General features: G+C 34.7%; 1 protein-coding gene across 1 annotated transcript in view; it reads left to right on the forward strand.

Moving 5' to 3' along the window:
* Positions 1 to 14,670, forward strand: part of LOC120777998 (dynein heavy chain 3, axonemal) — a 109,863-nt gene that overhangs the window by 31,834 nt on the left and 63,359 nt on the right. The window contains exons 31-35 of the mRNA XM_040109655.1: positions 4,785 to 4,978; positions 9,050 to 9,252; positions 12,957 to 13,144; positions 13,736 to 13,906; positions 14,080 to 14,670. Of these exons, the coding sequence (XP_039965589.1) occupies positions 4,785 to 4,978; positions 9,050 to 9,252; positions 12,957 to 13,144; positions 13,736 to 13,906; positions 14,080 to 14,670 (1,347 nt within the window). The remainder of the gene's footprint in view (positions 1 to 4,784; positions 4,979 to 9,049; positions 9,253 to 12,956; positions 13,145 to 13,735; positions 13,907 to 14,079) is intronic.

Raw genomic sequence — 14,670 nt, forward strand, 5'->3', positions numbered from 1 at the left:
AAATTTCAAAATAGGTACCATAGACAGATGGTTAGCTAGGTGAATAATCCGTATGCGTAATTTGATACGCGCACGCGTCAGTGCTATAAATAAATATAATTAATATGTGGTGATTGTTGATTTCGTGAAATCTGAAATTGCGGGGAAGTGCTTCACTTAAAATATTAGTTTCGAAAGTGTGCTTTGATTTATTACCTATTTTTCTGTTAATTCTTTATATTTAGAAGTCGGATTATTTACAATTTTGAACATTTAAAAAGTTATACAAGTTCGCCTACGCGGCTTTGATAGTTCAAGTCAATTAATTATATGATCTTAGTTCCGATCTGCTTTCAAGAAATATTGCCAGCGTATAATATAAAACATTCTAAATAAAGAATGAAACTTGATTAATATACATAATTTAAGATGAAAGTAATTGTATTATAACTATTTTAGCCTTTAAGAGCATTATCTCGACTGGTTGCCCTTTATTATTGGTATCAAATATCTGTTTTTGCGTGATAGTAATTTGTGTTCTTGCAACCTTTTCAGTTTTGAATGATGTTACAAACTATTTTAAGCCAGAATTAAATCTAAAAAAATAAAATTTTTCAGAGAGTTCAATGAAATAAGCAAAAAATACAAATGGCATATAAAGAAAGGTGCTAAGTCCAGGTGTGGTTAAGCATAATATACTCTGACATCTAATATACATGAAGATACTCCCAGGCGTCAGTATTTGACGAAAATGTCACTGATTTACAATTAACCATAAAAAAATAATCATTACGTCGAACATTGGGTTGTAGGAACAAGAGGACCGATTTCATAATTATAATCTGTACATCGGATTGTGGGGGTTTTAAGTAATGCCGAACTGATTTTCTCATTATTTTCATTAGAAAAAATACACCTTATTAAACTCATTAATATATGGCATAAGCATAAGCCGATTAATATACTCCTTGTAATTTTAGCAAGTTATTGCTATCTGGAAGTCAGGTATCATAATCTACGAGTTCGACCAATTTTAGAAAAGAGTTGCCGTTATTTCGAAAATTCATGCAGCCGAATCATTTATCACAAAAATATAAAATTATGTATATTGATATAAACCGAAAAAAATTGTTATTGAGTTACTAAGAACAAGTAGGAATCCGTACGACGTATTAGCCGACCAGAATAACGTAACCTACCCAATAATGTTCAACAGCAAACCGATTAGAGATTTGCACACACACATCTGCACACTGATCAGGATTTACCCAGACTAAACTGCGAACGAAAATTGGATCGATATAACTATATCGGTAAAATTCGAAGTTTGTTCATATGTCGATTAGTGTGTGTTTGGCAGATGTTTGTTTATGAAGCGAAAGGTTTGTCTGGCAGAGGAGGTTTCGAAGCCATCGAAAGCCATCCATCCACCACTAAGAGGAAAACAGAAAAATAATTTCATATGGATCGAATCAAGTCAGTTTAGTTAAAATTTTGAGAATGAAGCGTGTTAATGTTAAACTCGTACCAAAATCTGGGCACCCTGCATTAATCTAACGCATCATTACTGGTGGCATGAAGGTTTATGAATACGATTTCGAAACTGTCGGACAATCCAGAGAGTGGCGTGCCAAAAATGTGCCGAAATCGAAAAAATCAAAAGCATAATAAGCATTTGGCATAAGCACCGGAGAAAATCTTTTGAAGACTATTAAGCCTTGTCGAACAATTTTTTTACTTAGCCAAACTTATCAGGCTTTTAACTGACCAATCGTAGCTCGTTTAACAAATACTGGCTGATTTGACGAATCCTTACAAAAAATAATATAATGGCGTCAAAGCACAGGACGAAGTTGGCCAATTTATACTGATCAAAGATAAAATTAGATTAATAATATCTATTTAGTTTTTCCTTTTAAGTGTCTGAGACGAATAATATCCGCATAAAGACACGTCACACAGTAAGATGTTATCGGTGCTCTCTTCAGTATTGGTTGGCTCTAATAAAATTTGCTTATAGAGTCTACTTTGATATTCTGTTTGTTTTTCTAGGCTACCTGAATTACTTGAGTACTGACTTTGCACCATCCAAATAAGAATATTTCCATGAAGGGTATTAGGTCTTGATATACCCATAACTCGTTATAATGATTCTTGAAAAGAAATGCTCAATTATTATAGTATTTCATATTTTCTCCCTCGCATTGTCGAAAAAATTATTTTCTTTTATTGAAGTTGAAATTATTAGCCCTGAACAACGCACTAAAACCATATTTGTAACAGGCAATTAACCCCACATAAAGGCCAATGGCCGTGTGTAAATACGGTAAAACTTTGAAGCCATTGCACTTAACTGTGAAAACGAACCCGAAAAATCATTTTTACACTAAATGCTGCAACAAATTAAAAGTAAACAAACTGCTGATATAACTTCTGATAAAAGTTCAAATGTAGCAGAAATAAGCACACACAAAATGCTGGCGAAACGATAGAAAAACAAAGAGGTCAATAAACAGCCAAGCAAACACACACACACACACATACACACAGTGCTGTCTAATCAACTGCTGGTATTCTTCCAAACAATATGTAAAAGAACAGCGCATAGGAAAGGTGTCCATTTTTGACCGAAATTGTAGCAACAACAATAGTCAATGAAAATAAAAGAAAGGAGTAACAAATTTAACGCAACAAAATTGAATATGGCCAACCTTAAACGTCAGACAGCATTGAATACTGTTCTCTTGGTGCCGTTAGAAAAGGCAGTGGAGTCAAGGGGGAACGAAGGAGCACAGTTCAGTTGAGGAAGCTTTGAGCATAAAAAACTTTACTGAACTACAATTGTTATGGCAAAGACAAAGGAAAAAGCGAAAATATAACGGCAAATGTGTGCTTACAATTGAAGGACGGAAACAATTAGAACAAGAAGAGAGAATTCTATAAGGAGAGTATTTTAAAGACCGAAACGAAGAGCCAAAAATATGAGAGAAACAATTACTGTCTTCAATATTATATTATTAGTTTAATTTTTATGAAATGAAAATTCATAAAACGAACTTTATATTTACAGTCAACTACAAAATCTAATTGACGTTATGTGGTTTTAAAAAACATTCACAAAAGTTTCAACAAACTCAAGTTTTTTCATCAAATTTGAGATGCTGATTGTAAAAATGGAAGAATGAAGCATTTATGTATAGGGGATATAGGGAGACCGGAAGATGGCAACTCTCTTAAGATTAGAGATGTAAACTTAACATAACATATGCATAATACAGTCTTCAAACTAACTGAAGCTAAAAATAAACAAATACTGTTTATATAATATAAAAAAATTTGGGAAAGTCGAGGTTGTAATCATATTCTTACCAGATTTTGGAAAACTAGGTTATTAAAAGACTTAATTAATTTCGGAAAAGCGACAATTAATTTTAGAATTACAGTTGCTATGTAGAATTGCACAAAAAAAAACATTGCTTCCTTGAACTTTCTTTGAAGGAATATTCCAATTCTGGAACTTTATTGCCGTCAAACACTCCTAAAACATTAAAGATCCGTGATTCTCGCTAAAATAATTTTCGAACGTTTTTGTTTCATAGCATTGACTAATATAAAAAAATGTTGATTTTTAAGTCGAAACCAATATTTTACGTACCACAAATATTTTATAATATATTTAAGATGCTCTTCAGAATAATATATTTCTAAAGAATTTCTCAAATTTTAATCTTTAACCCAGCACATAATGTAGAAAAAACCTTCTGAAATATTATCGTTTGACACCGGATTTCTAGAAGTGATGAGGAAAAAGTCTCCAAGATGGCTAGACCGACACACGACATTTTTGGATGTATGTGATTGACTGGTAATTATCGAAGAAATACAATTTTTGCGAAGCCAAAATAAAACTTTTTATTAGTCCTTCGAAGATTACTTATATGGGTTCGTCAAATCAATTTTTTTCTGGTTTTTTGGTTTAAGCTAATTTTTAAGCAGAAAAATCTTCTTATCTACCGGAAACCTTATTCGATGACTCTTCTAGAGATCGGACGCTGAATCAAGAGAGTGCAAATTTTTTTAAATCTCGATTCATCATTTACCAAAGTTCATTAAGGTTAAAATTTTTTAAAAATCACAAATAAAAAGCATTTTTTCTGAGTTGCAAGTGAATATATCCACTTAGATGAAGCTATTTATTTATATAGTTATTTACCTGTATTCATTGAAGAATAGTTGAGAAACTGTTGAGATATACATAAACTAAAGCATTTGAGAAAGCTTTTTTATAGTGAAAAGTTCTTTTCATATGCCCATTTATTGGTTCAATATTTCTTTTTAAACTATCAGCTACATATGCTCTCAAATATAAGCATGTGTATGCGGTAAATGTACACAATTTTTTGTCGGCCTAGGCACACGCTTGTTTATTTTGCTGCAGGATGTCTGCGAAGCTTTCAATTTGCTACAAGTGCATTTGCATATGCCGTGTTTACCCAAACAAGTGTACAAATATTCATGCATGTGTGTGTGAATGCAGAGCGATATGCGTGCCCGCCGAACTCTTTCACTAAATCCAATACGTCTCAATATTGAAAACCGTTTTCCTTAGTGCCTTTATCCGCTTCCTTCATTCCCCTTTTGCGAATACTCTGCTCTCACACTATACAAACCCTCAAACACATACGATATATTCTTGCTATTTTTGTGTATTTTTTAGCATCCTTCCTTTGACTTGACTCCTTTTGAATGTATTTTCTGCATTGTTTTTGCTTTTACTTCAGAATTTTACGCATTTTCTTTTTCAGGGCTTAGCACAATCTGGCGCCTGGGCCTGTTTCGATGAGTTCAATCGTATCGAATTGGAGGTGCTTTCGGTGGTGGCGCAGCAAATCCTAACCATTCAACGCGCTATTGGCCGCAAGGTGGTGAAATTCTTTTTTGAGGACACTTTGCTACGCTTAGATCCCACGTGTTCCATATTCATAACAATGAATCCTGGGTAAGTGTTGCCTCAAGGAAAAAATGTATTTTTTATTTGTGTGTGTTGTTGCTGTGTAATGGTCTTATCTTTGCCCTCATGTCGTAAGTGCTCGTGTATTGTGGTCGCCAGCAACTGTATACTTTATAAATCTCATTCGTAGTTGCTCCGAGTTTACGGGTGATATTTATATTCGGTGCCACATCTGCTATTCCGCGAGGCTTTTTATGTCTATAATAATTTAAATGGTTTTCCGGAAGAGTCATTTCTATTTTTAAATTGTCAATATTTTGTTGACATCGACGTATATAGTCTGACTATAACTATTTTCGGTAAATGGATACTTCAAGTCAGGACACAATTGCGCTGTATACATATAAACTATATAAGTACGTATGCTTACTTAATATTAAAATATAGTTTAATAGGAAATTTGTACATTTTGACTCAGGAAGTTAGAGTCCTTTCAGCAAAATTCTGCCGACTAATGAAGCCCTCTCATAAAAGATTACTTTTATAGTTAGAGCGTGGTGATCGTCACATATCTTGAGTTTTATCTTCTTTCTGATTGTAAATAGATAATAGAAAAGAAATAACACCTTAAATTCTTCTTGCTTTCATGGCCACAATAGACGTACTTCTCAAGGTATTTCTACCTAATTCTTTACACGATAAAACCTTCACTTAAAAATATGAAAACATGCCAGAAAAACCTAAACTTAACCGGAAATCATACTATATTCCTGGCATGCTTTGGTTTAGACACATACTAAAAGGTTCCTTAACATAAATTTTAATTTTTCTTAGAAAAAAGAGTTCCAACCATTGAATAAATGACGCATTGGCATTGCTGCCAATGATTTTACGACCGTAACTACACAGTTTTTTCAAATGCCTACACTTTTTTCCATTTCCAAATACCAAACAAAACCATTTGGCTGCATTCTTTTCATACATTTTTTTCAGCTTTGTTTCTATTGTGGTTACTCCAATGTTGTTGTATTTGTCCAGACTTGTTTGCCAGCCGTGTCGTTTACTGTTTTGCTACCGATTATGCAACGTTCCAAACATTTACATACCAGCATATCCTCCAGGTTTTTTTTGCACGAGTCCGAATGGTATATGTGTGGGCCAGTGCGTATGTGCGATCCATGCGCTGCTCCTGTTGGCACATTGCATCGGCAATAAGGAAAACATACTGGTAACCAACAAACACAAATTGTTCCAATCGCAACAGATGCCCACTCGCTTTGATCACAACTCGATTTTGCGGAGACCACTGTCGCGCTTTGCACCTGCCCAGCGGCTTTGGCAATCATATATTGCATATTTGCTGTATCTATGTTTGTTTGGATGTAAATTGGCGGCATAGCACATCTAGTTGAGTGGTAACCACAGCACTTTCAGCAGTCAGTGAGTAAGATGAAGTTAGCTTGTGTATCTTAAATAGGCCCTGTAGGGAAGAAATAGAATGAAAAAGAAATAAAATGATTCTGGCTTCTAGCGGTGAGGACTCGAGGGAGCGTTCCTAACGAAATATAAGAATGAGTTGCGCTAGCAAGAAGCAGCCTTTTGAGTGATGTTCTCACTAGTAACAACTAATTTCTTAGAATCCGCTGCCTTGCAACTGAAACGTGGTGAAATATTATTAAATTGAAGTATTTCCTTTTAAAATAGAAATTTAGACGTGTTTTGGTAATTTGTCTGGGCTCTTTACGAAAAAAGCCACACATTATCCCTTTAAGAATGATTAATTTATTTCCACTAGCTCCTAATGTACCCAAACTATTTTGAGCTTTGGCTACAATCGTTTTTCTGCGGGAACGAACATCATATCTCACCATATGAGAGCATCGAGAAGTACAATTTGAAAACTATCCCATTGCCTTCCTCCTTGAGCTTTAGCTCAATTTCCATTTGTGCAATCAAGAGTCAGTCGCTTTTGCCCCAGCGGGTTATTGTAGATTTCCCAAACGCATGTTTATCGTTTCATAGTATTTGTGAAGCAGTTGGCTACCAACTCCTCTCCTTTTCATAGGCTGTTAATACATAACCCCTTCAAATCCAGTGATAATGTATCACTTAATGGATATGTGTGGCATTTGCTTCAATGATTCCATTCTACATTTTTTCTACAGTAAAATATTTTTAGTTAATACTTGCCTGTACGTACTGGAGTGGAGTTGCCAACTTAAGAATAATTTAATATATATTTAAAAGAACTAAAAAACCTGTTTCAAAATATTGTAAAGGTATCTTATACGCTTTTATTGAAATATCTCCTATTTAACTCTCTATCCTTTAGAAAAATAGTGTTTTGCAAATAACGGCTTTGAAAACATTTTTGCATTGTTTTTAAATTAAAGAAAATTTCCTCGTAAATCAATAATATGTAAAAAATTAATTTCTTAAAACGTCTATTAAAAATTTCAAAGTTTGCTTCGCATTCACACTTAATTGAAATCATTCTTACAGCTCCCAATCATACATAGAATTTAACTGAATCACAAATTCTCGGTTTTCAAACCATCATTATTAACCACCAATTCTTACAAAAACTCCAACAACTTATTTTCTTAAACTTACTTTCACTGATATTAAAGCCTTTGCGTTATTCGAAGAAAATAGTTATATACTTATGTACACATGTATATGTATATTTAATACTGAATAACCACTGAACAATGTTACCACTTCCTTTTATTCTTTGACAATTCTCGCTTATCTTAGGCAACTTCCACTAAACAGACTTCGTAAACTGTTGAAATTGCACAAAGTTCGGCAAACATTTCAATTTACTTTCACAATTTTTGCAGAGGATAGAAACTCAGGGGAGGCTATTTGCTTCGGGAAGCCATGCGGTAATAGAATAAAGGTGTTTTGACCACAAACACTTCACATTTTTCCATTCTATGAAGACACACACATGCCTACGTTCTCACATTTTTCTTCCTCACTACAAAAACTTTCAAAAGTGAAACTAATTCGACATATAAATATAACCACACTTATATGACATATTTATATTGGAAAATTTAACCAGGTTTAACCAAAGTGAAGCGCAAATGCACATAACCTCAAAGAGCATTGTAAAATCATAATTTAATTTCTGCCAAAATAATTTTATTGGTTAGGTTTTTTGGTTTGATCACTTTGCAGTTTTGGTTGTTTGCTAGTGGAGAAGCTTATTGAGTGAGTGAGTGTTCTCAAACATTTCTACTAATGGAAACATTTTACGAAGCAGAAGTTAAGTATATTCGACTCAATACTGAAATAAGACGATCCCACAACCATTTTCAACTAAATATCATCCATAAGAGCTGTAAAGCGTGCTGTGCATACAAAACGAATTTTTAGTTACAGTTTTGATTTGGGCGACCTACAGTTGCCAAATTTTCACTATGTAAGAAACCTTAAGAAAATTTACAACCGATTTTGGGTTCACCATTAATGTTCTAGATAAGAGGCGGAGCTCTAACTATAATAGAAATTTCAAGTTTCGGCGCAAAAGCACGGCATGTTAACAAAGCGGTCAATATATGAAACCGAATAAATACCAGAAACTACCTTAGCATTTAAATCCATTAAAAATCCGTTATTACCAGTAATTTCTGCTTTCGAAATGTTGAGTCACTTCTCAAGGCGTAAAACTGATATTTTGTAAATCTCGCGGTTTAAAAGGGTTTTATTGGTTCAGTGAAACAAAATACGACACAACTCTGGCTACAACACATCGCTTGAAGGAAGCCAGCTGCTCTAGAACTTATGGTATGAAGCTTCATACATACATATATGGTGAAAAAATCGAAAGAAATTATAATTTAGTTTCTTTTGCTGTTGTAATCCTAAAATTAAGATCTATTAAAGAATTATTCATGACTTACGAAACTAGCCTTGTAGGTATATATATTGGTAGCTTCAAGCTACACTCCATTCAATACTCAAAAAAAGTATTACATATCTATATACATAGTATATAGTGTGTGTCCATTCTTTTTCTGTAGCTACTGTCTGTGCCACGCAGTCTTAATCCACTCTCATAAATGCATTTGCTTATATCTGTATATAATCTTTTTCTCATTTCTCCCCCAGCTACGCTGGCCGCACAGAATTGCCAGACAATCTGAAAGTGCTCTTCCGCACGGTGGCCATGATGGTACCTGACTATGCCATGATTGGCGAAATCACTCTATATTCGAACGGCTTCGACCAGGCGCGAATACTGGCACAAAAGATTGTACACACATATAAATTGTGTTCCGAACAGTTATCCTCGCAATCACACTACGATTACGGTAAGTCAAAACCATATATACCATATACATGTGCAAGAATTTAATGAGGTATATGCGCATGTTTGTATAGATGTGAACTATTAATAAGAGGTTGTACGACTGACTGCCCAACTGAACCGTTCTTTCATTCAGTCCGCGATGAGTTCGATTTATTGTCGATAATGTTTTTCAAGTGCACATAATGATGTATATAACATGTGTTTATAGTATATGTTATTAAGTATCTATGTGTGATTATACATTCATATGTACTTGAAGAACTCTTATCACCTATAATAGCGAAAGAATTCTCGAAAATGTTGAATGAATTTTATATTTATGAATAGTGCGAGTGGTGTTGCGCTGACAAGTTGCAGTGAAGTGCAGCATTCTCGACGAGAAAGTGAAAAAAAGATTGTAAAATGGAAGTACTACATCAATAGACGCAGGTGAGATTGCGGAAATGCGCGCTCAGCGATGATTTGCTTTGTGACATTATTTCTTTGTATATTCCTTCCTTTCGTTTGCTCCGTGTCATCCGCTCAAATGCTTGCGTTAGTGCTGATTTCTTTGCTTTTACTCTTCAGGATATTTTACAATGCTTTAACGGTAGCGAATGTGTTCCATACTTTGAAAAAATTTATAAATAATAATTTGGCTTTAATATATGTATATTATAAAAGTAGAGGTTTCTTTTGAAATATTTACGCCTTATTTGTTCCGGGTAAATATCCGAAGAACTAGTTTTTCGCAGAAGTTTGAATTAAATTTTGTCGGAGTAGCAGAAGTAATTGCTCTATTGGATTAAGCTGAAGCTTAAAATATAATACTTATGTGTTTAGAATCAAACAGAATACAACTTCTAAGACCCTTTCCAACAATCAGATATCTTACCTATTCCATTGGAACAACGAATCCACTAAGTTAATGTCGTTATGGCACCAGAAATGGGTCAGAAAGTATTAAGCTTTCTGGGAAGGTTGTAACAGCCAGAAGAAAAAGACGGAGGCCCTATAAAATCTATATGTAAATGATCAGTGCCGCGGGCTGAATCGATTTAGACATGCCCGTCTGTCTCTATATACGCGAAATACCCATTTAGTTTTTGAGACATCAACCTGAAATTTTGCACCCGAGCTTTTCTTTTCCAAGATGCTGCTCTTTTGTCAGAAACGCCGATTTCGAACCACTGTAGCATGAAGCTGCCATACAATCTGAACGATCGAAATAAATTACTTGTATGGAAAACTCTTTCATTATCACTATCTTCATCCAATTTGGTTTTGGTTATAATCCAAGGCATTTATTGCCGATTTGAAAAATAATCTTCAAAGTACAATTCAATTTGAGTTTGAAACGATTTAAAAAAATTTAATAGATTTCTCAACTATGGTTCAATTATGCCAAATTTAATAACAAATGACTGCAAATTTGGAGTAAAAAATTTTATTTCATCCCAATAGCAATTTATAGCAATCATAACTCATATTGATGGCTTTCTAATATATTAATCGTTTTTCTCGAGAGTTTCCGCTTTCACTTATTTGTCACATTATTGGATTTGTTTTGTCATTGAATTCGGCATTATCGGTTGAGTTATTGAGTTTGTTGTACCGAGCTAATATTAGATGATTTTATAACAGATGCTTTGTTACACATGTCGTTCTCAATGAGGCAATACTTCTTTCGGAGTTGGTCTTTTTCACAGCTCTTACTTGATTTATACTCTGGTTTCCCATATCATAATGATCGACATAAATGTGCAGCAGATCGAGCACCTGTGGATCGGTTTCGCACCCTTACTCTAGTTGATAATGGGCATCCTCAGAGACGCCGTAAGGTGCGCACCGATTACGCTATTATTGTTGTGAAGCTGAACATCGAAAGATGCTGTGGCTATCTATTTTATGGAAGATCTTGGTTTGCGGGCTTATAAAACCCACTTGTACAAGAATTGAGCCGAATGACTATAAATCGCTTCACTGAAATCTTGTTTAAATGCGAATAATATACAAGCAATTGTTGAGACGCAGTTATGTTCCCAAATAGCCACTGTTGTGTGTTCTATTGGTAGAGGGAATCATTGGTTCATATTTCTTCAAAAGTGAAGCTGACTATAATGTTACAGTATAGAGCTATGATTAATAACTTTTTCGTACCTGAATTGGAGGATATAGATGTGGACGACCTTTGGTTCCAACATGACGGCTCTACATACCATACAATTAACGAAATAACCAATTAATTGAAAGTAGCTTTTAGTGAGAGTGTTATTTCGCGTCTTGGGTCTATGATGTGGCCTTAAAGATCATGAGGTTTAGCGCCACTGGACTATTTTTGTGGGGTTATGTGAAGTCGATTGTGTACGCAGATGTGCAGAAATCGATTGACGCCTTGAAAAATAATATTCGGCGCTTTACTGCTTACATACAGACCCAATAGCTGCAAAAAGTGGTTGAAAGTCGAGAATCATCTTGGATTTATGCTTTGGTGGTCACTTGCCGGAACTCATTTCAAAAAAAGTATGCCAAACTTAATAATTTCAATAAATTATATGTATTTTATTTCTTGTTGAAAACCATGTGACTAAAAAAGACACCTTTTATTTTAAATCGACTTCCATCAAAATGTTGGGCTCGAAAATTAAAAAAAAAAAAATTGTGGATCCCAAAACAAAGGAATCTGTGGCTTTGCTAAGTAACTTGCCACCACTAAATTTAAAATTAAATACATTCCACAGTAGCTGCGTGAAAACATCGCTTTAAGAAAAGAAAAAAAGAAATGTCAGAATGGTCAGAAGACAATATAATAGACTCAACCACACTGTCAAACTTTTGCAAACTTCAAAATGGCACTCTCATATCGCTGCGAACGTCAAAGCAGTCTTTTTGCAATACTCCTATATAATTGACCCCTGGAAGCTCCTGCTAAAAGTCTTCACAATATTATTGTTTTCATATTGGAGCACATTTACATATCGACTTTGGGAGCACTTTTGGTTGATAAATTGCAGAAATGTTGAAAAGAAATTGCGGAATATCATTTCATTTGTTTTCGTTGTTGTTGTGGGGACCAAAAAATGTTAATTCACAAGTTTGACAGCGGCATTTGCGTGAGCGGGCGAAATAGCCGCGATACTGGTACCTACTCACTCAATAACGATGAGATTTATGTCCGCAAACACTGATAGATATCTTCTTTCGACTTTCAATAGAAAAACTTATTTTGTGAATGTTAACGCCTTGCAGAAGTGTCGAAATTGGGGAGAAACTTTTGTGGGTGTTACCCATAAAGATATGTAGATTGTGTATATGTTTGCAATAAAATATAAATTTTACTGTCATTCGCGGAATTTTCACGTAGGAATTCGCTGACGTTTCTTTCGAAAAATTAATACGAAAATCCACAGAGGTTAAAAAGCTGCCAAATAGTTATCGATGATTTTGAATTTATGCGCCAAAATTTCAAAGTGTCACGAGACGCGAGCCGGCGCTGAAAAGGAGAGTGAAAGGGAAATTATTTCCACTTAAAGCTTAACATTTAGCAATTTTCGTTCGATGAAAACTATTTGTTGCAACGAAAAACGCACACAACTTTTTTTTACTTACGAATTTGTAGTTTTCTTAACATTTTATTAATATCCTTCTTAACTGCATTAAGTCAAATTTTGCATTACGCGCTTTGTTAAAATTTTATTTTTTTCATTTTTAAAATCATTTCTCCAGGTATGCGCGCTGTTAAGTCCGTACTGCTGGCTTCCGCTTCGCTCCGACGTCTATATACCACATTGCCCGAAGCGCAAATTGTGTTGCGCGCCATTGTTGACGTGAACTTGCCGAAATTCTTGGAACAAGACGTTTCGCTCTTTGTTGGCATTTACATGGATTTATTCCCTGGTACCGAACTGCCCGAGGTAAGTTGCAGATTTTATCTTTACAGCTTCTATGAAGCGCTTATTTAAATAAATGCGAAATAGCTATGAAATAAATATGAAATACTGCTTAAGTATATGGAGTGATGAGCAAATTAATAAATGGGCTCTTATTTACTGTTAAATCAAAGCATTTTATTGCAAAATATGAGAATATCGGTTTCAAATTCGAAAGAATAACCAGAGAGAGGTTCAAACTTTCCGAGTAAATAAAGTAAATATTTTATAGGCTTTTACTATTGAAAAATAGCAAAAATTAAAAAATCTTCAAATGTACTTGAAAAAATCTAAAAATCGCCAAGATTTGCGATTAATGGGACTGCGACTTTATTGTTGAGATGAGTATGTGCTTACTCCCATTATTTGATCTACCGAGTTCTTCTAAGAATGTTCTCAAAAGAGGTATAGAAAAATGAGAATTTAAGGTGAGAATTTAAAGTGAGAATCTAACTTTAATAAAACTGGAATGACCCAATTGTAAGCTATATTTCAGAACAAATCCAAAATTTAAAAAATTATTATGTATTCTTTCAAATATTTCAAATGAATTATTAAATTAATTTTTTATTTAAGCCCAAACGCGATGATATTCTAAAATGGCTGCATATTAATCTGAAAGAGCAAAATTTACAACCAACTCCGTGGTTTATCGAAAAAATATTGCAGATTTACGAAATGTTGCTCGTGCGACATGGTTTGATGATCGTTGGGGGACCCATGGGTGGCAAGACAACGGCTTATCAGGTGAGTAGAGATCGGATGTAGTACATAAGATGGACTGTACAACCAAAAGAACGCGCACGCCGAAAACTTTTAAAGCATTTTACGAAGTGATTTTACAAATTTCTTACTCAATTATAAATAAAAATACTTTTAAATTGATCTCACTTGCCATCCAAATATGTTTTTTTATACAGATGCTCGCTGTAGCATTGCGTTGTGTCAGTCTTGATCCTGATGCTACGTTGAAGGAATTTCCCGTCAATTATCGTATCATAAATCCGAAAGCCATTACCATGGGCCAGTTGTATGGTCGTTTTGACCCGGTTTCCCACGAATGGTATGATGGTGTGTTGGCGAAAACTTATCGAGAAATGGCCACCGCACCAACCACTGAACGCCATTGGGTCTTTTTCGATGGACCCGTCGATGCTGTGTGGATTGAAAATCTGAATACGGTCTTGGATGATAACAAGAAACTTTGTCTAATGTCTGGTGAGATTATACAAATGACCAAAACAATGAATATGATGTTCGAACCAGCCGATTTGGAGCAGGCCTCACCGGCTACTGTTTCACGCTGCGGCATGATCTATATGGAACCATCACAACTGGGTTGGCGCACATTTCATAAGAGTTTCTTGAATGTTTTGATCGAGACCGTGGGTCTAAATGAGATCTATATGACACTGTTCGATGATATGGTCGACTGGTTGATTCCGGCCGCTTTGGCTATACTAAAAGAATGCAAACAAATGGTTGAACCGTCACCCATGTATCAGTATAAG

This window comes from Bactrocera tryoni, chromosome 5 (assembly GCF_016617805.1).
Source record: "Bactrocera tryoni isolate S06 chromosome 5, CSIRO_BtryS06_freeze2, whole genome shotgun sequence".
Taxonomy (NCBI): domain Eukaryota; kingdom Metazoa; phylum Arthropoda; class Insecta; order Diptera; family Tephritidae; genus Bactrocera; species Bactrocera tryoni.